At 44.7% G+C, this 27,988-nt stretch overlaps 1 protein-coding gene across 2 annotated transcripts in view; it reads right to left on the bottom strand.

The window, feature by feature from the left end:
• Aagab (alpha and gamma adaptin binding protein) overlaps window positions 1-27,988 on the bottom strand; it is a 41,077-nt gene that overhangs the window by 12,089 nt on the left and 1,000 nt on the right. For both annotated transcript variants that reach the window (XM_048424417.3, XM_048424418.3), the window contains exons 2-5: window positions 14,458-14,648; window positions 14,240-14,336; window positions 13,887-13,976; window positions 10,005-10,088 (exon numbers count right to left, since the gene is read on the bottom strand). In XM_048424417.3, coding sequence (XP_048280374.1) covers window positions 10,005-10,088; window positions 13,887-13,976; window positions 14,240-14,336; window positions 14,458-14,648 — 462 coding nt within the window. The remainder of the gene's footprint in view (window positions 1-10,004; window positions 10,089-13,886; window positions 13,977-14,239; window positions 14,337-14,457; window positions 14,649-27,988) is intronic.

The following is a 27,988-nucleotide window of genomic DNA, read 5'->3' as shown; positions in this document are numbered from 1 at the left end:
CAGTGTTTTAGGCACTGTTTTCTCCCAAGTGCAATTCAATGCAACAGATATGCTGCCTCTGGTTAAGAGCTACATAGAGATGTATCTTACACATGAAATTAATTTTTGTCTCCCAAGCATCAAAGCTTATCCTTTTAGGAGCAGTAGTGAGTTCACTGGGAATGTTATATTCGACGAAACAGGGCATTGACAGAGCCAATAGCAGAAACCGCATTGAAGTCTGTATGTAAGTCATGTCTACCAGGAAGATCTGCACACCTTTCTAGTAGAGTCATATACTGCATGACATCTGGATCAACTGTTAGCTTGCAATACATAGAGGAAGTATGTCACTGGGGGTAAACTTTGAGGTTTCAAAAGCCCATGCCAGGCCCAGTGTCCTTCTCTCTGCCTGAGAAGCAGGATGTAATCTCAGGTACTTCTCCAGCACCACATATGCATGTTGTCATGCTTCTGATACGCTGATAATGGACCAAACTCTGAAACTGTAAGTAAGATCCTAATTAAATGCTTTCTTCCTAAGAGTTGCCTTGGTCATGGCGTCTGTTCCCAGCAATAGAACAATGGTTGAGAGAGGAGACGAAGCCTATTGCCTATTAACGTCTTAGTCATGTGTTACAACAAAGTCACGGTGACCCCTGGTGTAAACAGGTCCACTGCACTACCCCTCAGTGAGAGAACATCACATACAATTATGCACAGCATATACTCCTTGAAATGATACTGGTTGTTGGGTTAATTTTAAGAAAAGCCACTCCGCCGACTCAAAGAACTCCAATCAAAGCAGATTAGACCAAATTAAAATGCCCGTGTTTAATAAATGTGGCACTCTCGGGTGGACCGAGAAAGCATGGCAGGGAGAGGAGCCCACACAAACCCAAAACTACTTGTTCCTTTTTCCAGCACAAGCCTAAATACCCTGTGGGAGTGGTCCTGACCCTCCTTGGGCAAGGATCAGCACTTGGCAGGCTGGGAGTTGGAGTCCAACTCAATATTATGTTCTAGACTCTGGATATAGGGGTATAAGAGGGCTGTGGTCTCACTTTTAACCAAACACTGGTTTATACACTTACACTCTGGTTTTTACTGCTGTTATTCCTACTTAAAAAAGAAAAGTTTATTGCAAAACTATGAGTAACAGCCTTCTATACCTTCTTACTGAGTCTTAAGACTACACTTAAAGCCACATCCCATGACTGACCTATTCCATCTGGGTTTGTGTGAGTACATCCCACAATGATCACACAATGATGACTTCATCTGATGGTGTCTTTCTCAGGACACACCTCCCTACTAAGCAAAGGAGGACAACAAAGATTTGCCTGCAACTATCTAAATTAATGTTTGCTTTTAAACATGCCATTAAGCTTTAAAAGACACTAACTGAATACCTACGGTGTACACATAGTCATAATTCAAACGGAAAAGTATGCTAATCCACCTTGACTGCAAATAATATAATGACAACATGCTGTCTCCCACTCAAAGTAATTCATCACCATTTGCTATATTAGCTAGCTAGAAGCTTTGCTGTACTTTCTTTGGACTAAGTTCAGGGACAATGGGTTAGGACTAACATCATGGTATACAGATTATATAGGATTTAAAAGTAATAAGCAAAAGAAACCCCAAACCTCAGATATAATCATTACCTCCAGTCAGTCTCATTAAAATCTTACTCACAATGGAGCACCCACGCTGAGACAACTTGTGGGAAACAACTCACCTGGCTCTGCCAAAGGTTTATATGCAGCCAAAGTCACTTAATCTTTCTGTGCTCAGCTCTCTAATAGACTAATAATCAACCAACTGAACTACAGCATGATGGAAACAGCATTCCTGCTCAGGAGAACCTGTGGTCCTGTCCCATCTTAGCTAATTCACTGTGTGAGTACAGACAAGTCACCTCTCCTGACCAAAAGCTTCTTTCCTGTAAAAGGAAGAAGCCATACCAAATGCATACACGGAGATTTCAATGCCCTGCTCTGGCTAATTCACACACACAATTGTGTCAAAGAAAGCGATTTCCCTTACATTCTATAAAATGCAAGGACAAGTACAAAAGAGATGGCTCAATGGGATAAAGTCCTTGCCACAAAAGTGTGAGTACCCAAAAGTGAGGTAGGCATGGTGACCCATTGGTAAATTCAGCATGTAGGAGGCAGTGATGGGGATACCCTGAGAGCTGGCTAATCAAAGCAGCCAAAAGAGTGTGCTCCAGATTCAGTGAGAGACACTGCCTCAAAATCTAAAGTAGAAGGTGAGATACAAATAAGACACTGATGCCTCCACAAGCTCACACAAGTACATAAGGCCCCATCTGTGAACACATACACATGCACCAAAAGAACCCAACAACAAACTTACGAGGGCATTACAATTCTTTAACAAACCCACAACCATGCATGTTCTTGGGTGCATCTTGTTTCCTTCCTAAGCATCTTTCTCTTAACCTTGGGCTTAACCTCTATATTAGTTTTTAATAAACTACACGCTTAGTCATACATGCACATATACACAGGAAATTTAATGAATCAACCCAGTCACAGATGTGTCTTTTTTTCTGTGTTTGTATGAGTGGTGTAGGAGACCCTTCTGTTTGTGTGTTGCTTTCATTGGTTAATGAATAAAGAAACTGCCTTGGTCTAGTTGATAGGGTGGAACTTAGGTAGGCAGAGAAAACAGAACTGAATGCTAGGAGAAAGAAAGCAGAGTTAGGAGAAGTCATGGATCCGCTGCCTCATAGGTATGCTGGTTAGAATTTTGCTGGTAAGCTACAGTCACGGCCTCACCCTTGCAACATATGAGAATGTATAATGCAAAAGAAATTACATGCAATCTCCTCTTTTTAGTTTTGTGTGTTAGACAACCCCTATTTTTCCCATCTCCTTAATTATTCAGTCACCCTGTTCTGAAGCATCATCTCATTATACAATCAGGCTGGCCTCACACTCAGGGACCTCCTGCCCGAGTCTCTTCAGTGCTGGGCTTACAGGCACGGGTCTGCACACCCAGCACCTTACTTCCATAAAAACTTTCTTCACCTCATATGAAGGAGAGTGGTCAAAATGAAAGCTGGTACTGGGTAAAGGCATGGGAACACACATCACTGACAGACAAAAATGTTTTGCCACTGGTTTCAGAGTTATAACATAGAGTAAAAGATAGAGCCTTTGCCAGACCAGCATAAAAAGATGCTCTACCCACCAAGGCCTTTGATTTTGTTATGCAATTGATTGCTTGTAGAATGGTGTCACACAGCTCTGGGCTGTTAAAGTGCTGCACTACAAAATGGCGAGTGATCATCTGGCAAGGATGCCACTGTGCTTTTCCTGCACTATTTGACAGACAAGTTCAGAGGGTCCTGGGAGTTTTCTGTCCAGTATAGTCAGAAAGGCACATCTGACCACTTACTCAATAACAGAGCTTAAGTTAAGCAGTTCTCAAAAACCCCTTCAGAGGTGAGTGCAGTGTCTGATACAGATTCTTCTGCCCCTGCTGGGCCTCCACTAAGAATCACTCAACTGAGGTATGCCAAAAATTGCCTGTCTTACCTGGAAGAGGTGGTATCTTTTCCTGCTTTCTCCGGACCGTCACCATCACACAGCAGTCTCTTTCAGTCCCCAACTATAAAATTATTTTCGCTGTTACTTCATAACTATAATTTTGTTACTGTTATGAATCATAATGTAAATATTTTGGGAAAGAGAGGTTTGCCAAAGGGGCCATAAACCCCAGATTGAGAACTGTTGAGTTGGGTCATCACCATTTCTTTATTCCAAGCCTTGGAGTAGCCCCTGGTTTTACCTGAGTAGATGCCACAGTTACCTAGATGGGCTGCAGAGCCTCAGTCCCCAAGACCTCCATCCCTTCTCCCATCATCTCCTCTGTGCACAGGGAGCACCTGGCTGTTCTTCACAGGCACCACGCGTGCTCTCATCCTATATGCCCTGTCAGGCTGCTCTCCCTCAGGCTCAAGTCTTTACCCACCAAGGGACTGAACCTGACCGTCCTATGTATACTGGGGACCCAACCTGACCATTCTATGTATACTGCAGTCTACCCCAAACCTTAATCCCCTTTTCTGTTTACTTCCCACTGCCTATCATCTTCTAGCACTCTATATAACTTACCAATCTCCTGTTGCCTATGACTACTGTTCCCCCAAGGAGCTTCCCAGCACGGATACTGACTGTTCAACAGTGTATACCAACCACAGGGCCTAAACACAGTGTGTGCTCAGCAGGTAATTCCCAAGTGAACTTCAAACTCTAGACCAAGGAGAGACTGGAGGCCAACAGAAAACAACTCAGACGCCCAACTGCACAGTCTGAAGAACACTCTTATAAAGATGACAGATGCCAAGGAGCACAGGTGACCCTCATGTTATACTAACCACACAAGACCCAGGTATGAAGGAGGATGGAGGGGAGTACTCACTACTGCCACCTTTCCTAAGGTGAACAGGTACTGGCTCTATCTTGTCTTTCTTCCTGTGACTCTGCAAGTCAGGATTCAGGAATGTGAGAATGCAGGTCCTTGCTGCAAAAGCAGAGGCTAGCACAGCTTCCAAAATGCCCAATTCACTCTCCCCCACTAAGCACACTCTTACAAGTCTGAACTAGCTGACTGTTCTGTGCCAGCAGGTCTCACCATGCCTACATAACTGAGTCCCCACGGCTCTGAAGACCGCAGCTGCCGCCTCCCTACCACGTCCCTCCTTCCTAGTAGAAATGGTCTGAATGCAGCCCAGAAAGCACAGGCTTCGAAAGCTCCCAACATGCAGCCAACACTTGAAGCTACGGATGACGACCAACTACATCCTACAGATCAAAAATGTAGCCCAAGGCTGGGGAGCTGGCTCATCGGTTAAAAGCAAACCACCTGCTCCTCTTTTGGAGGACCCTGAGTTGGTTCCCAGAACCCATATCGGGCAGCACACATGGAAATGCCTGCAACTCCAATTCCAAAGAGGGGATCCAGCACCCTCTTCAGGACTCTGAAGACATTGCAAACACATGTACCTCATCCTACACTTAATTAAGACTGGAAACTGTCACCTGAGAAAACTGTCAAGAGAACAAGAAATATGAAGGAAACTTCCTTATAATTTAATACTTCATAAACATATGGGTTAAGTGCACAGAGTTCAAAGCATAAAGGGCTCCTGGAAGTCAAGCCTCACCTCAAACCAGTCAGAAAGTCTAGGAGGGCAATCTCAGTACTACTACTTATTAAGTTCCCAGGGGACTCAATCCCCAGCCGGGTAATGAATGTGACATTTCTTGACCTCTGAGCCTAACTCACATTGGATACTGTGAAATTAAATAGGATAATCGGCATAATCTATCTTGTGAATATGAACATATGTGATATTGCTTCCTTTTTATTGAGAGCTAACTTTCAGATATCAAAGTCACCCTCTTTACAGTATGGAATTCAGTGCTTTAAACTGTACAATAATCATCACTGAATTCAAAACACTTTTATCATGTTCTGATAAGGAAATTCCATCTCCTTGGCAAGTTCTCCTTCAGTCCGTGGAAACCACAACCTATACTCTGCCTCTGTGGATTTACTTGCCCTGGGCATCTCATCAAAGCACAATGACATAAAAACCCTGAGCTCGGCGGCTGTGTGGTGGGTTAGCCCTGGGGTAGCCTGCACACACCTCTTTAGAGCTGAGTAATAGTCCACTGCATGACCTTACCACTGTTTTCTGAGTTGGCTCCACCTTTGGGCTGTTATAGACAACACTGCTATGAGCATTAATAATGTTATGCATGGACACATTTTTCAGCTGTCTTGAGTATACCTAAGAATGCACTAACTTGGGCATATGGTAACTTAAGCACAACTTTTTCAATATTGTTATTTTTGATATGTTCACATGTGCATATAATGTATTTTGGTCATTTTCATCCCCTCTTCATTACCCTTCCTCACCCCTTCCCACTCTCGCTGAGCCAATCTTCTTCCCGACAGGTCTCTCTCTCCTATTTTCACGGTTGATTTGAGGTTTTCTGTTGTTGTTTTGTGGCTTCTTTTGTGACTCACAGGGTTTAATTAGGGCTGCATGTATGAGAGGTTATTTACTGGGCAACTTTAACAGCAGTTACATCACAGAAGAAAATGACTCTCCCTTCCCAGCAACCATTAACTGCCAATAGCTCCTAAGGTAAGGTAGGTGGGGCTTCATAAACCTCTCTCCCACCCATGATGGACCATAGATGGGCTCTTCTCCTATGACTAACTTTAGACTTTCACAACGCCTTCTGTGTGACTGGGTAGATAGCTTAGCCAGTGAGGTGCCTGCAGTGGAAACAGGAGGCCCGGAGTGTGTCCCTCCACCCAGGGCAGAGGCATGTGTTTGTAATCCTCGTGCTGATGAGGTAGAGACTGGTGGGTCTTGGTCTCACAGGCTAAGGCAGTAGAGGCCCTGGTCCCACTGAGAGATTTTGTCTCAAAATACAAGGTGAATGGCTCCTGAGGAACAATATCCAAGGTTGATCCCTGGTCTCCTCACACATGGATACTCCATCCTGCACACATACACACACCTGTATATATACACAGGCAGTGGCTGCTGAGGAAGATCAAGCTTGCGGCATTCACATCAGAAAGGCTGAAGGTTCTCATGGGCAGAGAAGGCAGGTTGCCCTGGAAGGATACTATGGCCCACCATACAGTTTCACAGAGCTGTCTCTTTCGGGACAGTTTGGAGGCTCTGCAAGAATGTGCTCTACTTCCTCAGCCCTGGACTTCCACTTCCACACTACATGCTTCTAGGAGACAGTTCATTTCCTTCAGAACACAGATTTGCGTCCTCTTAATATGAAAACAAGCTAATGCCAAAATTTGGGGTTTTAGCTAAAAGCACATCAGTGTCCCAGGACCATAGAGGAAAAAGAAAGGAAGGGAGGGAGGGAGGGAAGGAGGGAGGAAGTGAGGGAAGGAGGGAGGGAGTGAGGGAAGGAGGGAGGGAAGGAGGGAGGGAGGGAGGCAGGCAGGCAGACACTTCAGGGCAAAGAGCCATGCAAGCCCACAATGTGCCTCCTTGCTTCATACCTAAGAATACTGTTCCAATGTGCACACAGACTGGCAGTGGAAATATTTTCACACAAAGAAACTGCCCTAGTTGCTCTCCACTGCTGTGATAAATGCAAACCCCAAATCAACTCTGGAGAGGGAGGGGTTTAGTTCAGCTTACAGCTGTAGTTGAGGGAAGTCAGAGCAGAAACTCAAGACAGGAACAGATGCAGAGACTGTGGAGGAACACTGTTTACTTTTGTTCTCCATGGCTTCCTCAGCCTACTTTCTTATAGAACCCAGGCCCACCTGCCCAGGGGTGGCCCCACCCACAACAGCTGGGCCCTCCCACATCAAACACCAAACAAAACAAAAAATGCCTCACAGGCTTGCTCATGGGCCAAATGTTCTCACAGAGGACATGGGAATACCCTCTTCCAGATGACCCTGGCTTGGGTCAAGCTGACAAAAAAACAACCAGGACAGAAGCAAAATTGTTCAGTGCATCTTGCGGATTACATGTTCAGACTCTCCCAAACACCAGATCTAGTGCCTGCTATAGAATGTTCCAGAACTGGCATAAGCTCGCCATCCCTCCTTCTCCTTCCCCTCTTGTCACTGCCTGCGGCGGCTAACATGGTGTAACTTCTAGGGGGTCCCTCTTACACTGTTGTTTAGGGAACAGGGACAAGAAAAAGAATGTGTGTGTGTGTGTGTGTGTATTCAGACAGACATGTTCCTCCTAACCATCTGCAAGCTGTGGTCTGTTAATTCCAAGGACAAGGAGGCCATAGCTATAGTGGGTGGGGGCACAGCTATAAATGTGAATTATAAGCCAACATTTCTTTAATATATGAAATGGGGGTCAGAGTTTTCAAAGAATGATTTAAGCCAAAAAAAAAAAAGCTTCACTAAATTTCTAGCTATTTCGAGAAATTTCTAACAAGCAGTACAGAACAGAACTTTATTCTAAATTGATCTAGTTTATGGACCATATCTAAAAGTTAGTTTTATACTGCACACAGTCTAAAGCAGTAGCTTACTAGGAAATGCTCGACAGAGAAGTGACGGAGCAAGGGATGTGTGAACGATGGGAAGGCCCCATCAGACAGGCCAGAGCCCCCATAACATGCAAGTGGGGAGGATGAAGGAGACAGAGAAAGACAGGAGAGAGGAAACTGCCTTATCATCAAGAAGGGGCTTTGCCAAGCACAAGGGGTAGATCAGAGGTCAGGGTGCCAACCATACTTAATCCTCAGTGTCAACCAACAGCTGGGATGAAGCATTCTGCACCCACCAAGCTGGCCACCCACTTGCCCTTCACCTCAGGGAAGACAGGCTACAACTGCTGTAAATATGGCTTTTCTCACTCCCTCTGTGGAGTTTCACCCAACCCTGCACATGTTTTAAGGCACTACACTCTAGACTTGAATTGCAGCTCCCCAAACCTCAAAGACAAGTCCTAACCTCTAATACAGCAAAATGCACACTTCTATATGGAAACAGGGAAGTTAAAATGGGTCACATGACCATAGGGTGGGCCCTAATTTAGTATTACTGCTGGCCTTAGAAGAGATATGAACAAAGTCATATACACAGGGAGAAACCATAGGAAGATCAGACATAGAGTATCACACTGAAGAACTGACAGAAGCCAAGACCAAGGCCTGGGGCAATCCTTCTCCAGCACCTTTGGAGGGAGGTGGCCCTGGCACCTCAAGGTAGGACTTGTGACCTTTTTCTAAAGCTGGGAGGCAGTAAATTCTCACTGTTCTAAGCCATCGAGTCTATGAGCTTGTTCCCAAGGGCTGAGCAAGCTAATGCAGGCTCCAAGAGCAGGTGCCAACCAACTACAGACTGCATGCCATACCCAGGCTTCCACCCCGCACAGCCTCCATCACATCACTCAGGGCCGATACTCACCCCCAGGAGACTGCACCAGCTCAGGTTTCCCTGACCTTGGACTCTGCTTCTACCTCCAATACATCATTGTTGTCAACCCTGCAGAGACCCCACCTCTAACACATCACTGTTGTCAACCCTGCAGAGACGCTACCTCCAATACATCACTGTTGTCAACCCTGCAGAGACCCCACCTCCAACACATCACTGTTGTCAACCCTGCAGAGATGCCACCTCCAATACATCACTGTTGTCAACCCTGCAGAGACCCCACCTCCAACACATCACTGTTGTCAACCCTGCAGAGACCCCACCTCCAAGACATCACTGATGTAAACCCTGCAGAGATCCCACCTCCAGGGTCTCACATTTGCTATAAAAGAAAGCCCACAAATAAATAAATAGGTAAATAAATGAAGATAAATACAAACAAAAAAGAATTAAAAAAAAAAGATGAAGAAGAAAGCCCACATCTCCTTGCCTCATGTTCCAACATCCACGGGAGCTTCCACTGCTAAGTGAGACTCTCCCGGGGTCTTCATGACATAAAATCCTTATTCTTGGAGCCATGCGTCCTCCGGCTGAGCATTCTCCCCTTTCAATCTTGCCCATCCCATGAAGAATGGTACAGGAACCCATGCTCTTCTGGAAGTTCTCTCTACATCAGGACTAATGCAGCAGTCAAGTCTCTGACTCCGTGTTCATCGCACCCCTTGCCTGCACACTCAGCAGGAAAAAGTACACACAAACCCCATTACCATAAAATGTCCAGAAAGGGCAAAGACGGAGAGCACTATAAAGAATCGCACAGTAGATGGGAAGCACCTCAATGATAAAGATCATATCTTAAAAACTTAGGTTGTTCTTAAAGTCAAGGACAATCTAACAATTACATGCTCGCTGAAACACCTATTCAACACACTAAACAGTCCCAGCTTGTTATTTCTGGCTCTTCCTTCAACTCAAAGCTTGAGAATGAGAACAAAAATTTCATAGACTCCTAACAGTTCCACATACATTCAGATAATTTAAAACCTGTTACTGAGTAAAAACGACAACATCCAGTTACTTACCATTCTTCATCACAACATTGGACCAGACATTGGCATTCAATGCTTGTACAATTCGCTTTACGCCTGTGGATTCAGGGAAGTCATCTGCCAGGGAGAGAAGCACACAGGTCTGTACATATCCAGATAAACCTATACATTCATATATAGGCCTATAAGTCCCCAAAGGCATACTTTTAAATAATTGGGTTTAGTCATCTTGTTTACTTGGCTGTTGCTTCCTAATGTACTGTGTACAGAAGTAAATGAATAAAGCAACACAGAGCTCCAAGCTCCTGATACGAACAGTCACAATAGAAGAGCACTGTGTGATCAAGCTGTCTCCATCTCTTCACCCGTAGAATGCACTCACAATCTCCAGAAAACACAAGCTCTCATTAGACAACCACAGTGTAGCATTAAAGATTCTAGTCTTGGGGTTGGAGAGACGGTTCAGTAGGTAAGAGTACTTGCTACCCTTACAGAGGTTTAATTCCAAATCCATGTTCGGTGGCTCACCATCCCCTGTAAGTCCAGCCCCAGAGAAGTTGCAATGGTAGCTGGCTCACAACTGCTTGTCACTTCAGTCCCAGGGGTACAACGCCTCCATATGCACCTTCCTGCACACACTTTAAAACAGTAAATCTTCACAAAATAAAACAATAAACACTCTCATCTTGGCTATCTATACAGGATGAATTTCCAGGGGCAAGTAAAATGGCTCAGGGAGTAAAGTACTTGAATGTGAACAAGCCTAGTGACAAGAGTTTGATCCCTGGGAGGAAGACCTCTCTGTGTGCCACAAAGCAACTCTCTGTGTAATACGATGCTGTCTTCCGCTGCAGACTATTATCACCTGTTACCTATTAGTTCTTCATCAGAGAAAGCCACTAAGAGTCAAAGTTTGGCTGGGACTGGCAGCAGCCCTCAGGCAACCTGTTAATTCTAGCTACTTGAAGGCTAAGGTGGGAAGTTCTCATATTGGAGGCTAGCCTGGGCAAAAGAAACTGAAGCTCAGCTTGGCAACTCAGTGGAACTTTGTTTCAAAAAAGAAAGTAAAGAGAAGGCTGGGAGATTCGCATGCAGGTTTGCCTGAGGTTTGAAGCAAAGCCCAGGCTCCTAGTCCAGTACCACAACATGACCAAGAAGGACAAGCAGCAACTGCTTGAGAGTTAGCACCACCGCCTCTAGGATTGGTGGTCTACTTAAAACAGTGTGGCCTCCCTCTCCAGCAGCAGCCAGTAATGCAGCTTCTCACTACAGTCCAGGCATCACTGTGTCCAGTAAGCACAGGGCTTCAGACATGCGGAGGGTAAGACTTCAGGTAGAAAGTGATGGAAGAAACAATTTACCTGTGGTGGGTCAGAGAGAGAAGAGTTTACAGAACTCATGTCTAGTGGTCTAGCCTGGTCTGGGTTAAATAGGAAGAAGAAAGTTTGACATCAGAAGCTCTGAACTTGACCCCAGGCTCTGTCAATACTGACCATTACTACCTGGTCAAGGGCAGCTCTCTTACACTAGCCTCTGAGAGCAGCGGGGACAGAAGCACTCTGAGGACCTCTCCTGGAGACATGATGGTGGTACTGGGGACTCGCTGGTGTACTCTCCCTTTACACTGAAAGCTCGGGCAGGCAGGAACCACGCCTTCTTGAGTTCATCATCCTGTTGCCTGAGAGCACCTGAGTGACAGCTAACAGTACTTCATGGCTAATGAATCATCTGAAGAACTGCATCTACCAACCTGGCAGCACTAAGTGAGGAAGAAACTGGAAATACTCAATGAAGGTAGGTGTATCTCATTGCTGTCTGGATGAAGACAAAAAGCCATGTTATCTTAACTACAGAGCATGCAGTTCTTGAAAGAATTACTCATACGTAAGACACTAAACCTAGGAACCCAAAACACAATTAAATGGAAAGCTAGCAACAGCAAGAAGACGTGATAAAATAATGGGTACGCGCAAAGTACTCATAAATGAAGGATGAAGAAATGTGGCTTTGGAGCAGTTTGTATTTAAAAACTCAAGTAAGTTTTTATTACCTTGCTCTAAGATGACATGTCTCAGAAAAATCTGTTTTTATATTGAATTAGGGTTGGTGAGGTGGCGCTGCAGGCGTCGGGGCTCGCTGTGAGCCTGATGAGCTGTGACCCTGAGTCCACTGTGGGAAAAGAACCTGCTCCCCAGAACCTCCACAGGTGTGCTGTGGGACTTGTGTGGGACACACACACACACACACACACACACACACACACACACACACACAAACACAGAAATAAATCAAAGATGGGTACTGTTTACAAAGCAACTCCCTGGTATAAAGGATCAAATTACAAGATTACAACAGTCAAAGTTGACTCCAAGGACAATATGAAGAAAAGTAGATCAGGAGTAAGAAATTACACATGTTCATGTACACCAAGTTGGGCACAAGTTTTAGGGAACTTAGAAAAATATGGAAGGGAACATTTCACTTGCCAACCTTTGGTATTCTTTATGGAGTGTAGGAATGAAGACCTGCTTCCCTAGTTCATCCTCACCCTGCCCTACCTAGGACTTTCATCCTCATGGTTTCCTTGCCTGGAATGTCTCCTGGGACAGCCTGCATCTTCTAAGGGCTCCTCCCACCAGGTCTCTTCAAGTCCAGCACCTTTTCGACTTCTTTCCCATGAAGAGTCTGACACATTAAAGTCAGGGAGTCTGACACATTAAAGTCAGGGTGCCAAGTGCTCTCCGAACCATACACAGGAATATTCCCATCTCTGGAACGCCATGGCACCACCTTTCTTCTTGGTCTAGGGACATTCCATTTAGGAAACTCAATTATTTGTGAACGTAGCTTATGGCTCACTTTTGGTACCAAATTACAAGATTCTTGTGGGCCAAAGTCTGCCCCAGCTGGGTCGAGTTCATACAGGTGTACTTGGAAAGAGAGACAATGAAAGGACTGGAGAGATAGCTCAGTGGCTAAGAGCACTGGCTACTTGCACACAGGGCCCAGGTTCAGTTTCCAGCACCCACTTCAGGTGTCTAACAACTGTCTGGAAGTGCAGTTCCAAGGGATAAATGCTCTCTTGTGACCTTGGAAACACAATGACACATAAACATAAGTAAAATTTTAAAAATAACAATTTTCTCTCTCCTTCCTTTCCTTTCTTTTTTAATGGAAAGGTGGTTCGGCAATTAAAAACACCGGCTGCTCTTCCAGAGTACTGGAATTCAATTCCTAGCATATACACGGCAGCTCACAACCATCTGTAACTCAGGGGATCTGATGCCCTCTTCCAGCCTCTTAAGGCACCAGGCATGCATGTGGTACACAATCATATATGTAGACTAACATTCAAACACATAAAATAAATAATAAATCTTACCAAAAAAAAAAAAAAAAAAAAAAAAAAAGAAGGAAAGAAAAGAAACTCAAGGCCCAGAAGGTTGCAGAAGCAGCAGAAGGCAAGCAATGCGCAGCTGCCCTGGGGGAGGGGAGTGGGAGGCCCTGAGTTTATTTTTGGCTTGGGTATCAATAGGTCTGGCATGCCTCCTGAGGTTTCTGGGAATTCAGGCTTAGCTTACTATGAATTCAAAAGAAAAAGAAGGAACATAAACTCCACAAACACAGGTCTCACAATCCTCGGCTGGCAGTGGATTAAGGACAGGGAAATGGCAATGGATTTCAACAGTGATCTCTTACTTTTATCTGTTTAAGCACACACATGGATTTTCAAAAGCTCTACAGTGATGGTGAAATCCAGCAAACTATGGCAGTGCTGGTGGGGTTGTTCAAAGTCTTTTAAACAGCTGGCGACATTAGTATTTCTGGGCTCTTGCTGTGATCCCCCTACCCTAGGCTGAAACAGTCCTTTAGACCTCAACCCAAAGCCAGCTCCCTGTAGACACCAACACTCACCATCCTCCTCAGGCAGCTCCTCAGGGCTGAGCTCTACCAGCTCAAAGCCATGTTTGATGCACCACTCTTGAGCTTTCTGCCGGTTTATTCCTAAAACAACATGTAAAAGCATCTAAGTAAAACTATCATAAAACACCAATAACCTTCAATACACTCCTTTGGCCTCAGTGTTTCCCCCGAACGTCAATGTCATTCTAAAGGCATCTAGAATTAAGCTACATAAACACAAGGATCTCAGCCTCAAAGGATACTGAAAACAACATAAATCTTGTAGGATTTTCACAGTGTAACAAGATGAGTTAGGACATGGATGTACCCTGTCTTCACTAAAGGCACATGTCGGAGACTCTTACCTTCTTCACACACTCTATCACAGACCAGGATCATCACCTCGGGTAACCATGCCTCTGTCAGGGGAAGCCACGAGGAGACACTGTCAAGACCCGATTTCTACAGGGGCAGACACAAGCAAAAATGAAAAGACACATCGAGGAACTCAGAGAACGTAGAGGAGAGAAAGAAAGCTCAGGACAATGTCTGGCTGAAGGCCCCACTGGAAACAAGCGCTTACCTGCGTGCTGTCAAAGTAAACCACGAACGCCTGGACTGACTCCGCGATCTCGGCAGTGACCAGGAACTTGTTTGGCACCACACACAGATTGACCTCTGCTGAATAGTACTTGTTGTCGATGGTCCAGGGGTAGAACCTCACGGCCTCGCCGGAAGCTGCTTCCACAACAGCATCCTCTGTTCCTAGGATATCTGACCAAACAGCACAATATTACCACGGAAGGCACAAAACCAATGCACACTGGTCAATTGGTTTAGTGAGTTAACCAGATTAACCTGGAGCCTCAGCTGCTTCCCTTTACACTAGGAGTCCAAAGAGCCCTGAATTTATTAGGAGATTGTTCTTCTCTAATCATCATTAAAAAAAAAAAAAAAAAAAAAAGAACAATGGTGGCGTTATTTAACTAATCAGCTTTTTCTTTTTTTTTCTTTTGCAATTTTGGGGATTAAACCCAGGATTTCTCAATACTTGTTAAGTGCTGTACCACTGGGCTATATTCCTTATCAGAAGACAAAATTTATTAGCTCTAGATTAAACAATAGCCGGTGGGATGGGGAGCACTTTGATAAATATCCAGAAAAGAGCAAAGAGAAGAGAAAGAATGAGGGTATGTTAATTTTATTACGTTAGTCCTCCATGGGAAGCAGATGATACAAGAATTCCTAACTACTCTGCACTTACCGCGCGCTAAGAGGATGAGCGGATTAAGGCTAAGCTATTAATAAAATAGAGCTGCATATATTCCTTCGGCTAAATGCTTAGACATTAATTCAGTTAATGAAACAAAATAATAGATACTGATAAATGGCCCCAATTCTATTTATATCCATTCTTGTTCCGTCTTTGAACACCACCCAAATCCTTATTTGACAGAGACACCTCTGGCAAATTTAAAAACGTATCAAAACAAATTAAATGCTTCCCATTTTTTTTTTTTAAAAAAAAGCTCTCAAAAATTTATGTGCTGTGCAGGTAGGAAGCCTTCACTGCAGAAAATGAATCAGTGGGTGAACACAGAGCTGTGGTCATGGAGCCATGGGAACACGCTGGGTCCCAGCACCATACAGCATTTAGAAACAGAAGAGGCCACTAGAATTGTTCTCGCCCAAGCTTCCATCTCCCACACCATTCTTACCACCTTCACTTCATTCAGAGGTGGACAATGAGAGCGGTCCATGTGCACAAGTGTGTGCATCTGTGTAAGCCTGTGCACACGCAGAGGTCAGAGGAGGACATCAGGTGCTTAGCCCTATCGCTCTCCACCTTATTCCCTTGAGACAGAGTCTCTCATCAAACCTTGAGTCAAGCTGGTGTCCAGGAGGCCTGGGATTCTCCAAAGGATCCAGGGGCACTTGCAACCACGCCTGGCACCGTTCCTCACGCTCAGCACTCCTTGTGCTCACTCAGCAAGTGCTCTACACAGCGAGACATCTCTCCAGCCCTTCTTGACATTTTCGCCCAAATTAGAGTCATTACTCTTAAAGGAAAAATCTGTACCCATATCTGAAATGGGTCCTTTACCTCTTTAAGAAACCGGCAATTCTGCTTCACTTCTGTTTTCTGTTATAATCCTTTATATAGTGTTAATCCATAGCAACCAGCTACAATGTCCCTTACAGTGCACTATGACAGCTCAGGCAGGAATGCAGCAAGAGGACAGGTGAGCTATTAAAGTCAAAGACTTCATTTCACAATAATGTCTCATAGAGAACACAAACAAACAACTCCTAGATTCAAGTCTCCCTCACAGTCCAAGTTGACGCTCTAAGCTGAGAGTAGCCATGTTTCTCCAGCTTCGTATCACCCAGCCAACAGAACCCCATTATGTCAACAGCATATATGGAGGCGGGCGACCCCAGCCGGGAGATAGTACAAACACAGAAACAGACTTTGAAAGTGGAGGAGGAGCCGACATGAAATTGGAACTCATTCTTGGCTAATCTAAAACAATGAACTGGCCAGCTTTTAAAGGAGAAGAAATACAGAAGGCAGCGCTGTGAAGAGGCAAAGGAGAATCAAGGGGACTAAGTCCCACCACTTGCCGCTATCTTCTAAGTACCATACTTAAGAGCTGGCATCTACCTGGGGCTACACTTTTTCAATGAAAAAATACAAGTACATGCTAACTGTGACCGTGACCATCTGGACCGACTATGGGACTACACATATGAAGAAGCACCGGCTGGTGTACATTTAGATGGGCAAACTATGCTGCACAGATTGTATCTTAATAAGGTTTTTTAAGGTAAGCAAATAAACAAAAACAAATAGGAGAATATTTCTTTCTATTTTTGCTAAACTCAGATGGGAAGAGAATCAAAAAGCCGGGATGTTACTTTCTGATGTTTTGGTAGCTGCCTGGGTTCTGTTTTATTCTTCGAACCGCCTCAAACAAGAACAGTCCACTCTACTTAGCAGCGCTGACTCTTTCTAGCACATGACATCTAGTCAGACTGCCCAGCAAAGTGGGTAAGGACTTTGTTATCACATCTGTGCCAAGGCAGAACGAGGGGAAGAAGATGAAAACTGCCGGATTCCAGCTCCTATCATCAATGTCAGTGTGGAAAAAGGAGACTACGTGTGGAAGCAGAGCCTGAAGCTGAAGCCAGGTTATGCTTCCTTCTTCCTCAAAATGCTGACGCTTGCCACCTGGGCACAAATCTATGCCACTCTGGAGATAACCACAAGACAACACACCCTTACACCTAAAGATTCACCATCCCCTCGGGACCAAACAGGAACAGCAAATGCTGTCCTGCAAAGCCATTTACAAACTGCTCATGGCATCTGAGTATCTGTGCCAAAGGTGCACCATAGTTCTGAAGGGCTGCTTTGTTTGTACAGCCCCAAACACTCGCCCTTCTTTGCCCTTCATCATACCGCAGGCGGATGTCCTCAACTCCACATGTACAAATAAATTCTCAGAGCAGCTTCTCCCTCCAACTCTCATCCATGCTGCTAGCGGCCACCTGGTGGAGCTGTAATACGTAACTTTTCAAGAGACAAATGAGGTGGCTGGTTGCCAGGTCTGTTATTACACACTTAGATTCACACCTTGAAATAGTTCATCTGTGAAGCCTTCATGTAAGACGTTAACACATCAGTCCAGGTCCAGCAGCAAATCCAATCCACCGCCACCCCGAAGCAGGTACCCATGCAAGTACAAACAGCAGGCCTTATCTGAGAACCCGCTCTTCAGCAGGCAGGGAGTCTCCAGCCACTGTCAGCCCCGGTTACTTTCTCACTTAGGTAGTTTATTTCCCCTACGGCCCCAGAAGAGGTGGTGAAAAGAAAGATTAAAGAAATGTGACAGAGGCTGTGAGCATCATGGTCAGTGGAGTGACCCAACATCTGTCATCCTCTGGCTGGGCTTTGCGCCTTCACTGAGGAGAGCAAGCCAGTTTGGCAAGCAATCAAAGGAGAGGGAACGCAGTAAGGTTGTGCTTCAGAACCAGTAAGAGGGGAGCCTCTTTTTGGCAGATTAGGAAGCAGAATGAAGTTCAAGGGTTATTTTCCAAACACCACACATACCATTTACACGCACATGTGTGCACACAAACATCTGGCCTCTATATCTAGCTGCTCTTGGCCCAAAACAACATCCCAATGATGACACGGTACTGCTGTGCCCGGAATCAGCAGCAGAATGAGAGCACTTAATACCAACAGATCAAATGGCCAAATCACACTTTCCATGGCTTGAGGGACGCGACACTTGCCACCACGAAACAGGACAACCCTTCCAGAAACCAGTATTACTCTGAGAATGCTGAGTTTTCTTGAACTTCTGATCCTCTTACCTCTGCCTGCCTAGTGCTGGTTACAGGGTGTGGCATGCATCTGGTTTATGAGGTGTTAGGGGTGGACCCCAGGACCCAGTGCAAACTAGAGAAGCACCTTCCCAACCAAACCATATCCTCAACTTGTTCTTATTCTTCTGCAAACTGAAATTGCCTTTCTAGCCATCTCCACTCCAGCGACAAGAGTCGTTCATGGTCTCCTCTCTCCTGCTGACCCAAAGTTCTTCCATCTCTCGGTGCAGCCAGCACCAAGGAAGCAGAAGAGACCACAGGAAACTGAGCCACCATAGCCCTGCATCCCAGTGCTAGCAAGAGCCTGGCCAGAGGACCTGAGTCATACCGCTTCCAATAGACACACAATTCCTCTTGTGGTTTGGTTTTAAGACTGAAATGTGCAAAAAGATGCAGGAGTGAACACAGAGGCGGCCCAAGGCGAATGCTCATTCTCCTGGGGCGAGAGGGAGGCTCAGCGCTTCAGAGGACTAGCTGCTGTGAGGAGAACCCGCATGAGGCACATGGTGGGTGCCTCACAACCGCCTGGAACTCCACAGGCCCCAGGCAGGAATGGAGTGCACAGATGCAAAGACAGGCAGAACACCATACACATAAAAATAAAACCTATTTTCAAAAACACACTCATTCCCCTAATCCCAACCCAGTGTTCTCTCTCAGTGACTCCAGACTGCAGTTGGAGCCACCGGCAGCTCCTGTAAGAAAAGCGTCTTCTTCAGGATGCTCTGGGGCCTCTTTTCTTTTCCAGCCTGACCAGCTGGTAAAATACGAGGTCTCAAACTTTTCTTTTCCATTGTTGAGGCAAAAGAGAAAGCAAATAGGAAAATTACAGGAGGCAGCGAGTCTGACGTCAGCCGAAGGGGAAGACAGCCATGATGACAGAAGAGAACCCAAGGAGATGCGGCTTGGGAAGAAGCTTGAGAACCAGAAGGGCTTCTGTCAGCCAGCAGGTAAAAGGGTGCTAGAAACCTCAACGTGCCTCTACTGTTGCAACTGGCACAACCACAGGGCCCAAACTCGGAGAGAAATCTCTTCTGGGGGTTGCATGCTGTCCCACTACAACACAGAAAACCACACACACACGAAAGACCGTGGTGCTGTGTCAAGGACCCTGGCTATTAAAAACACAGTGCTAGTGCTGTGACTGAGAAACGCCAGCAAATTCCTATCTGGAATTCCCTGAGTAGCCATCCTGCAGCCTCCTGACACAAGCAGGGGTAGCCTCTGTTTTGGGGCCTCGGATAGTTGGCTGCTGGGAAGTATGGAGATGCAGAGAGAGGCCTGTACCGCTAGCCCAGTGGGGTAGCACAGCTGCATTGTGCAACCACCATTCCCTTTGCTTCCAGCACCCACACCTCCTGGTCTCCCTGGCCTCCCTGGCCTCCCCTTCTCTCTGCTGGGCACACTCTAAACTCGTGTCTCCACAGGCCCTTAGGCTTTTTAACCGTGGTGGAAAGTTTCAGACTTGAAGCCGAGGAAACCTAACCCAATCCTCCCGCTTTGCTTCCAGTTTACTTTCTCCCAGTCATCTGGAATTGGTCATCGTGGCCACATCTTAAAATAGTTGTGCGCATGTGCGCAAACGCTTGCATGTTTTCTGCTTGCCTTTAGAAGACCTCACAATACAATGGCACAAATGCTCAAGAATATAAAGAAGCTGGCAGGAAGAGGTTTGTGAGAACCAAGCAGAGCCCATCAGCCTTTAAGTTTACATGCCGCGTGCAAAGACCACAATTACCCAGTCCTGGGAGTTCGACTCACAGCCAGCTCCTGCCCAGAGTCTTCAGAAAGAGAAAACATCTCTGAATTCCATTAAAACATTTTATTTGTGTTTATATTCATGTGCCTGCTCATCTGCATGTGCACCACATGTGTTCAGTGTTCTTGGAGGCCAAAAGGGGCAGCACATCCTTTGAAACTGGAGTTACAGGCAGCTGTGAACTGCCTGATAGTGGGTGTTGAGAACCAAGCCCTGGTCCTCAGCAAGGGCAGCCAGTGCCCTTAGCGGGTCAGCACCTTCTCCAGCTCCTCTTCTGTTTCGTACACTAATGTTCTAATTCCATCCAAAGCAGCCACAGCTCTCTACGGGGACATGATCTTGTGCCCCACAAACTTGTGTGGATACCTGAAGACTTCCTTTTGTGGTTGTCACAGTTGGGAAATGGCACCTAGTGCACAGAGGACAAGAATGCTTGCTCAACAGCACAGCCCCAAACAACAGAACTGTCGGTCCAGAATGGCAACAGTGGATGCTGAGACTCCCCAGCTTAGAGGAATGAAGCCCCAAAGGAGTGGCCTAGCCCTGTTCACAAGCAAAATGAAAATCCTACAGTACTAAGTTGGCGTTTTCCTTTCTCACAGAACTGAAACGCGTCAACGCACCCACGGGAACCTCACACTCCAGTAAAAGGTCTTTCCCTCGCATTGGTAAAATATGTCTGCCTAATCTACTGCATGACTTCTTTGAATATTAATCATAAAAAAGTATTTGGCAATTAATTCTAGGTGCCTGAAAATAACCTCTGAGTATTTTTAGTAAGAAGACTAGATAAAACCTATTCCGTGAGATAATGCTCTGATTCTGTTGACAACAGGGATAACCGTGGCAAAGGGTCTAGGTGTTTACAATGGAGGGTCCAGGAAAGATGACCCATAAATATCTGTGGAATAAAGTAACTTACTTAAAATCAGATAAATAAAAAGAGCCTACAAATCAGCAGGCAGATTTTCCCCCAAGAAAACCCCAGCAGAATTCAAAAAGAAGCACACCCATCCTACCTGCATTGCTATGCTGCTTACACACAAACGACTGCACACTTTCCTCCCCTGGACAGACAGACGTTGATCGAAGCCTCTGCTGGCAGAAGCAGTGGTCAGGTCTGCATGTAAACCCGAAGCTGGTTGTTCCTGGACTTTGTAACACCATAAAGGCTCTTTGAGTTTCAAAACTGTCCTGAGTTGCTGAGACCTGCATCAAACCTCGCTTCCTGGGTAAGCTGTCTGCAGCAATCTATTTGAGGCACCTATGCACTGGCTCCAACTTAAATATAAAGTCATGTCCAGACTGTCATTCTTGCCAGGAAAGTTTCCAACAACTTTCAGACTTTAACCTTGTAAAATGATTTTACATCAGATTTGATTATTCATTGAATTCACAAATGAATTCAGTTATTGCTGGAGGAATTACACGGAGCAAGAGGAACCGAGTTGCTAAAATCACATGACCACTGCAAGCTGTCTAGAATGTTTTTACCTTCTACTGCACAAAAGTCAGCAGTTAGACAGACACACTAGAAATGAAAGTTTGTCTTAGACATGCTTGGGCCTTCCAGGAGGATGAAACACTGTATCACAAACGGTCCTGTGTGACATGCTAAGAGGACATGTGACATGCTCTACCCACTTACACAGAGGCAGTCCCTTGTAACCTGTGCCCTCATTAACAGTATATGACACTGAGTGTCAAGTTTCTCACATGAAGTCAGATGTTCTGCTCCACAGATAAGGAAGCAAGCAGCAAGCACCCACAGGGGCATTTTCATTTACGAATGAATGACTCGATCCACTTCCCCCAAAGGCTCCAGAGATCACACAGCAGGAGTGTAAACTTATTATTATTATTATTAAGAATAATTATTATTCTTATTATATTAATTATTATTATTAAGAATAATATTCTTATTATTAAGAATTATCAAAGTTTTTGCTCTTGTGGGAAAAATCTTCCACCTTTTCTTCTGTCTCCACTTTGACAATGTGCAATGCTGGTTGCCAAAAGGTTAAATCATGTTTTGCAAGAACAGGAAGATGAATTAAATCTTGACTCCCTGGCTCTTCTGAGTGAATAACTCTGGAGAAGCTCACCTCATGTTGCCTTGGACTCCACACTGGAGCACAGCGTGGTCTTGCTTGGAAGGTCGTTTGGCCTGAGAAGGAAGGCCTTCTCCGTTTCACTCCTTCTTAAGCTAATGACAACATCTCTCTTGTAATAAACACAAAAATCTCAAGTCCTAACATTAGCTGGGACACTTAAATGTATTAAATATCACAATCAAAAACAAACCAGTTTCTGCCCCCAGATTTCCAGTGGACATCACTGTTCTCAGTCTGACAACTGACTGAGTTGCTGTGGTGACAGTTTTGGGTGCTTGTGGTAGATCTCTTGCCCATCTGCCAAAGAAACTAAAGACCTGGAAACATCCTTGGTGTGGGACAATTGTCTGTATTCTGTCAATTATATTTTAAATAAACGCTGACTGGTCAGTAGCCAGACAGGAAGTAGAGGCGGGTCAATGAGAACAGGAGAATTCTGGGAAGAGGAAAGCTTGGTTTGCAGTCCTGGCACAGCCACAGAAGAAGCAAGATGTGACTGCCTCACTGCAAAAGGTACTGAGTCATGTGAGTAACACAGATAAGAATAATGGGCTAAAATATGTTATAAGAGTTAATAAGAAGCCTGAGCTAATGGGCCATTCAGTCTATAACTAATGTAGACCTCTGTGTGATTTCTTTGGGACTTAATGCGGGAACCGGGCAGGACAGAAAACTCAGTCAACACATCCTCAACCAAAGGCACCTCCAGAGCAGAGCAAAGGCTCCCCTCAGATTGTCTCCAGAAGCTGTAGGAAAACCATGTGTTATGACTCAAGCCCTTCCCAGGTATCACCAAACAACAGACTCCACTCTGAAACAGGAAAGTCCTCTGAGTAACATAGAAGCCTTTTCCAAGCGTTGGAGACTGGTAGATGGAGAAACACTCTGGCTCTTGTCGAGAATACTTGTTTTGCCAAGAAGCAACATCATAAGTACTTGCTGTGAGAGTCTATCCCTCAAGGCCAAGTCTATCCATCAAAGAACTGAGCTTTTATGGTCCCACTGTTTTAGAAACCTGAGTACCAGACTTCTAAATTCTAATCGCAGAGAGTTAACTTTCCCTGGAAGTGTAGACCAGCGGTAGAGGGCTTCTGTAAGATGTACACAGCCTTAGGTTCAAGCTCTTGCACTGCATGGGGGAGGAACACATTTTCTCATCAATAGGTAGGTGTCTTGTCGTCGGATCATCTTTTTGTACACTGTAAAGATATGTCTTTGCCAAGGCACCTTTTGATTGGTTTTTAATAAAAGAGCTGAATGGCCAATAGGTAGGCAGGAGAGGATAGGCAGGATTTCCAGGGAGAGAGAACAAGAAAAAAAGGATTCTAGGCACAGGGGTTTTGTCAACAAGTCAAACATGCCATACTGAGGAGAGGTAACCAAGTCACATGGCAGAATGTAGATTTTAAAAAATGGTTAATAAGTTATAAAGGCTAATTAGAAACAAGCCTAAGCTAAAGGTCAAGCTTTCATAATTAATAATAAATCTCCATATCGTTGTTTGGGGTCTGGTGATCCAAAGACAGTCTGACAAGAAAGTTCAAAATAAGACCTGATTCTTAAAAATAACTAAATAAAAAGTAAAAGTACTCTTGAGTTAAGAATGGCAGAGTTGCAGGGTGTGGTTGTGCACGCCCTTGATGCCAGCGCGCAGGGAGCAGAGGCAGGCATAGTTTGAGGATAGCCTCGTCTAGATAGTTTGTTCCAGACCAGCCATGTCTCAAAAAAAGAAAACCTGGAATCAAGTTAAGAAGCACTGAATGACCAAGCATTGTAACACAGAAGCCTCCATCTAGATGGACATCAGAGGAAGCTTGCTGATATTAATCCTACACAGTAAGAGTGGCTAACAGGTATGTCTCTGCTTTAAATGTAATGAATTGAGAAAACAAAAACCCAGACATTGTTACAGACTTAGATATAGATGGTCTTTCATTGTATATTTAACATATCACATATACTTCCTTTGTTAAAAGCTCTGTTTTAATGCAATATACATTCTCTGGGCAGATTTTTCTCCCTTTCCATTCATAATTAAGTCTTCAACCACCCCAGACAGCAACAAAAGCATATTTAAATGAGTTTGTAAGTATCAGCCCTCTCGTCACCATAAGTAACTCTGATTTCTGTGGAATAACAAGCATTTCAGCTCTCCCTTCCTCTGGCTAAGACTTGACCATGAACACACAGGACAGCAGTTACTGCCTGAGCACTTTGGGCAAACCAAACCTTGTATTTCTGCATTAGTTTCTTTATCATAAAATGGATATTACCGATCCTATTGCAATTACAATAAATAAAGTAAATTATAGTTTTTGAAAACACAGTTGAGGGTGCCTGGAAAGATGGTTCAATACTTAGAGCACTTTCCACTCTTCCAGAGGACTTGAATTCAATTCCCAGGCCCCACATGGTAGCTCCCAACTGCCTGTGACTGTTTCAAGGGCTCCAACATCCAACAAACACCCTATTCTGGCTTCCTTGGCACTGCATACATGTGAGCATATATGCGTGAACACACACACACACACACACACACCCCTATTAAAAACACACTAGGAAGAGTTCTACATACACATTAAAAACTATTAAAAGATTTCTAGATTTCTGCATGGCACTAATTGAAAGAACTTATCTCCAGATGTTCTGGAAGCTTGTCCAGATGTAGACATGAAGTGACCTATAGTTGCTGGGTTGGCATCTCATATTTAAAAACCAAACCACTCTCCAGGGATTCTTCTACAGTCTTTCTGTAGGAATAAGATGTTAGCTCCTAACATTTTACTGTTTTCACAGGTAAAGTACACATTTTATTTTGATCACATTCCTCTTGAGGGTGGAAATGGTAGCTTAATTCATGATTTTTGTGGCAGTAAGTAGAATAGACACTAGCTCCATGTCTGATATACATTTTCCACACCACACCTTTCCAACATAAAAGTATTAGCTCCACAAAACACATTCCAGGCAGAAGGAACTCTGGCCTGAAACAGAGACAGTTGCTCTCGGGGCCACACCTTGTCTAAGTTCCTCGAGTGTACTGAGCTTTGGCTTCCTTCTAATGGTCTACACTGTGGGACTGGTGAGATAGCTTGGCAGGAAAAGGCGCCTGCAGACAGGCCTGACATCCTGACCTCCAAATCAGGGAGCAGGAAAAGGTGCCTACAGACAGGCTGACTTCCTGAGCTCCATCTCAGGCAGTCACACGGTGGAAAGAGAGATCTAACTCCCACAAGTTGTCTTCTGACCCTCATATGTATACCACCCACAAATAAATAAATGAAATGAAAAATTATTAAAAGTCTACAGTGTAAAACAAAAGGCCTCCTTTACTTAAGTACATATCTAACTAGGGTACTGCAAATTAAACTTAAGAGTTTTGCAAAGTTTATTCAGGTACTTTATCTACAGTCAAGGCCTACTAATTCTTAAAGGGAATGTCTAACAAACTTGATATTTGATTACAAAATACTTTCCATTGTTGGTCAAGAGCGGTAAGACAGATCAGATACAAAGACTGACAAGAGGCAGGATTCCTCTTCCAAACCAAGGCAACCTTCTCCTCAAAGCACATGAGATTCAACCCAAAACTTGTGTCCTAGCCAGACCAAGACATTCATCCATCCTAACTAGATCAAAGTCACTTATCCATTGTGGTAACCTCCATCTTCTATTCCTAAATCAAATCCATTCCCTGACTACTGGAACTCAGTCTTTAATGACGGTAAAACAGCAAATGCTATGCAAATACTTCATCCCACTGCTATCTGTGGCCTCTCGCTTCTTCCAAGAAGAGACTAGGAGACTGCAAGGAGCAATGTCTTGGAAGAACCCGACCAGCCCTCTTCTGCTTCTCTTATTCAAATAATCTGGCCGTTCTGCTCTTGCCTTCTTAACTAGCAGGGCACTAATGAGTGGCACTTAATTTTAACAAGAATTGGAGCTACCTAAGACACTTTGCATACGGAGCAAACTGAGCTATTTCACAGTATTTTACCCCCAACAATGTTTATAGCCTCTCTATAGAAGAACAGCGGCAGAATGTCACCATTTGCCAGCTCCTGGTGATCAGCTCCTTCAAGGCACTGACCATGTTTACCTATTCTGATCTTTGATGGACAGAACAGGGCCAGGCATGGTGCTGCCCGCCTGTGAACCCAACACTAGGGCTGCAGGTTCAGGGTCAGCCCAGGAGACAGAGCAAGACCTTGTTGTGGGGTGAGAGGGAGACAGAGTACCAAAGCTATTGGAATACATAATATTCCTGAGCTTGGCTTTAAAAGAACATACACCTATCACTATCGGGAATTCAAATGCATATAAATCTTGTAGAAAATCATAAACGCTCAGAGACATCTTGAGAAAACTCGGGTTTATTCACTCTACGGATGTACAACAGAAAGTAATTTTTTGTTTTGTTTTTGTTTTTTTCAAGACCGAGTTTCTCTGTAGCTTTGGAGCCTGTCCTGGCACTAGCTCTTGTAGAACAGGCTGGCCCCGAAATCACTGAGATCCGCCTGCCTCTGCCTCGCAAGTGCTGGGATTAAAGGCGTGCGCCACCACCGGCAGGGGATGAGAATATGATTCAGTAGTAAGGCAGTTGCTTACCATGTGCAAGGCTCTGGAATCCATCCCCACACCACACACACACACACACACACACACCCCAGGCTAAAACCTACATAGGAAGTAAAAGTATATATTCACAGTAATTACAAAATGCAGAAAGAACGCAGGGCCCAAGGGAGACTGCAAAGACCACCACCAAAATGTTGGTTAACATTCTTTTCTCCTTATGCTAACTTAACTTACAGAGAGTATGAACTTGTTTTTAGATGAAACAATGTAAGGGGAAAGGAGGGGCGGCCTGGCAGGAGGGAAAGAGGAGAATCGCTTGAAGGAAGTAAGGGAATGGCAGGGAGTTTGGTTGCCATTTACGAGGTGCTGTGACTGAGCTTTCACCCTAGTGAGGAACTTTCTACGTGTTCACAATAAGCAAATTACAGAATACCTGTTGCTGGAAGGACAGCTTGCCTAATTTCGTCCACGGGTGTAAAAAATAATTACAAAGTGCTAATGCTTTACAGGTTACAGCACATTTGCAGGCCAACATCAACTAGTTCTTGAAACACCTATCTATACGCCCCCTTTACAGACCAGCAAACTCTGGGTTAAACAGATGATCCGCTGTTTACACGTGCTAGCCTCAGGTGAAACAATCCTCTAAGAACTGTCCTCATCCCATAGACAGGAACTGGAGGGGCAGAGGGTGAGTGACTGGCCCACAGTCATACAGAGCAGTCAATATCACACATTTAAAACAGAAGGACTCTATTTCACAGGGTCCTTGAGTGATAGAGCTGGCTGTGAGCTGGTTCTTTAGCTCTTCCTACCTCACTAGTCTCTCTGGTCTACATTTCAGGGCTATATTTTGGGGCTGGGGTGTATCTATCTCAGTGGTACACTGCCAGGCTTAGTGTGCACAGGGCAGTGGGTTTAAAAATACAGCAAACACACAATACACAGGACAAAGAAAAAACACTTCACACACACACACACGACAAAAAACAAAACCAAAAAACACTTGAATTTGATAGCTATGCTAAAGGTCCAGAAGAAAAGGTACGGGGCGCAGAAATACTCCAAACTCACTTCGCTGGAGAATCTACACCTCAGGACGAAGTTGAGATATTTAACTGCAAGTTAGGGGGCACCCAACAAGTCATATCTCCATCCATCCATCCATCCATCTATCCCTAGTTGAGTCAAGAATATCTACCTACCTATATCTATTTGAGTCAAGAATATCTACCTACCTATATCTATTTGAGTCAAGAATATCTACC

This window comes from Myodes glareolus, chromosome 4 (assembly GCF_982192425.1).
Source record: "Myodes glareolus chromosome 4, mMyoGla1.1, whole genome shotgun sequence".
Taxonomy (NCBI): domain Eukaryota; kingdom Metazoa; phylum Chordata; class Mammalia; order Rodentia; family Cricetidae; genus Myodes; species Myodes glareolus.
Note: the sequence above shows the minus strand (reverse complement) of the source record. Positions and strands in the feature narration are given on the sequence as shown.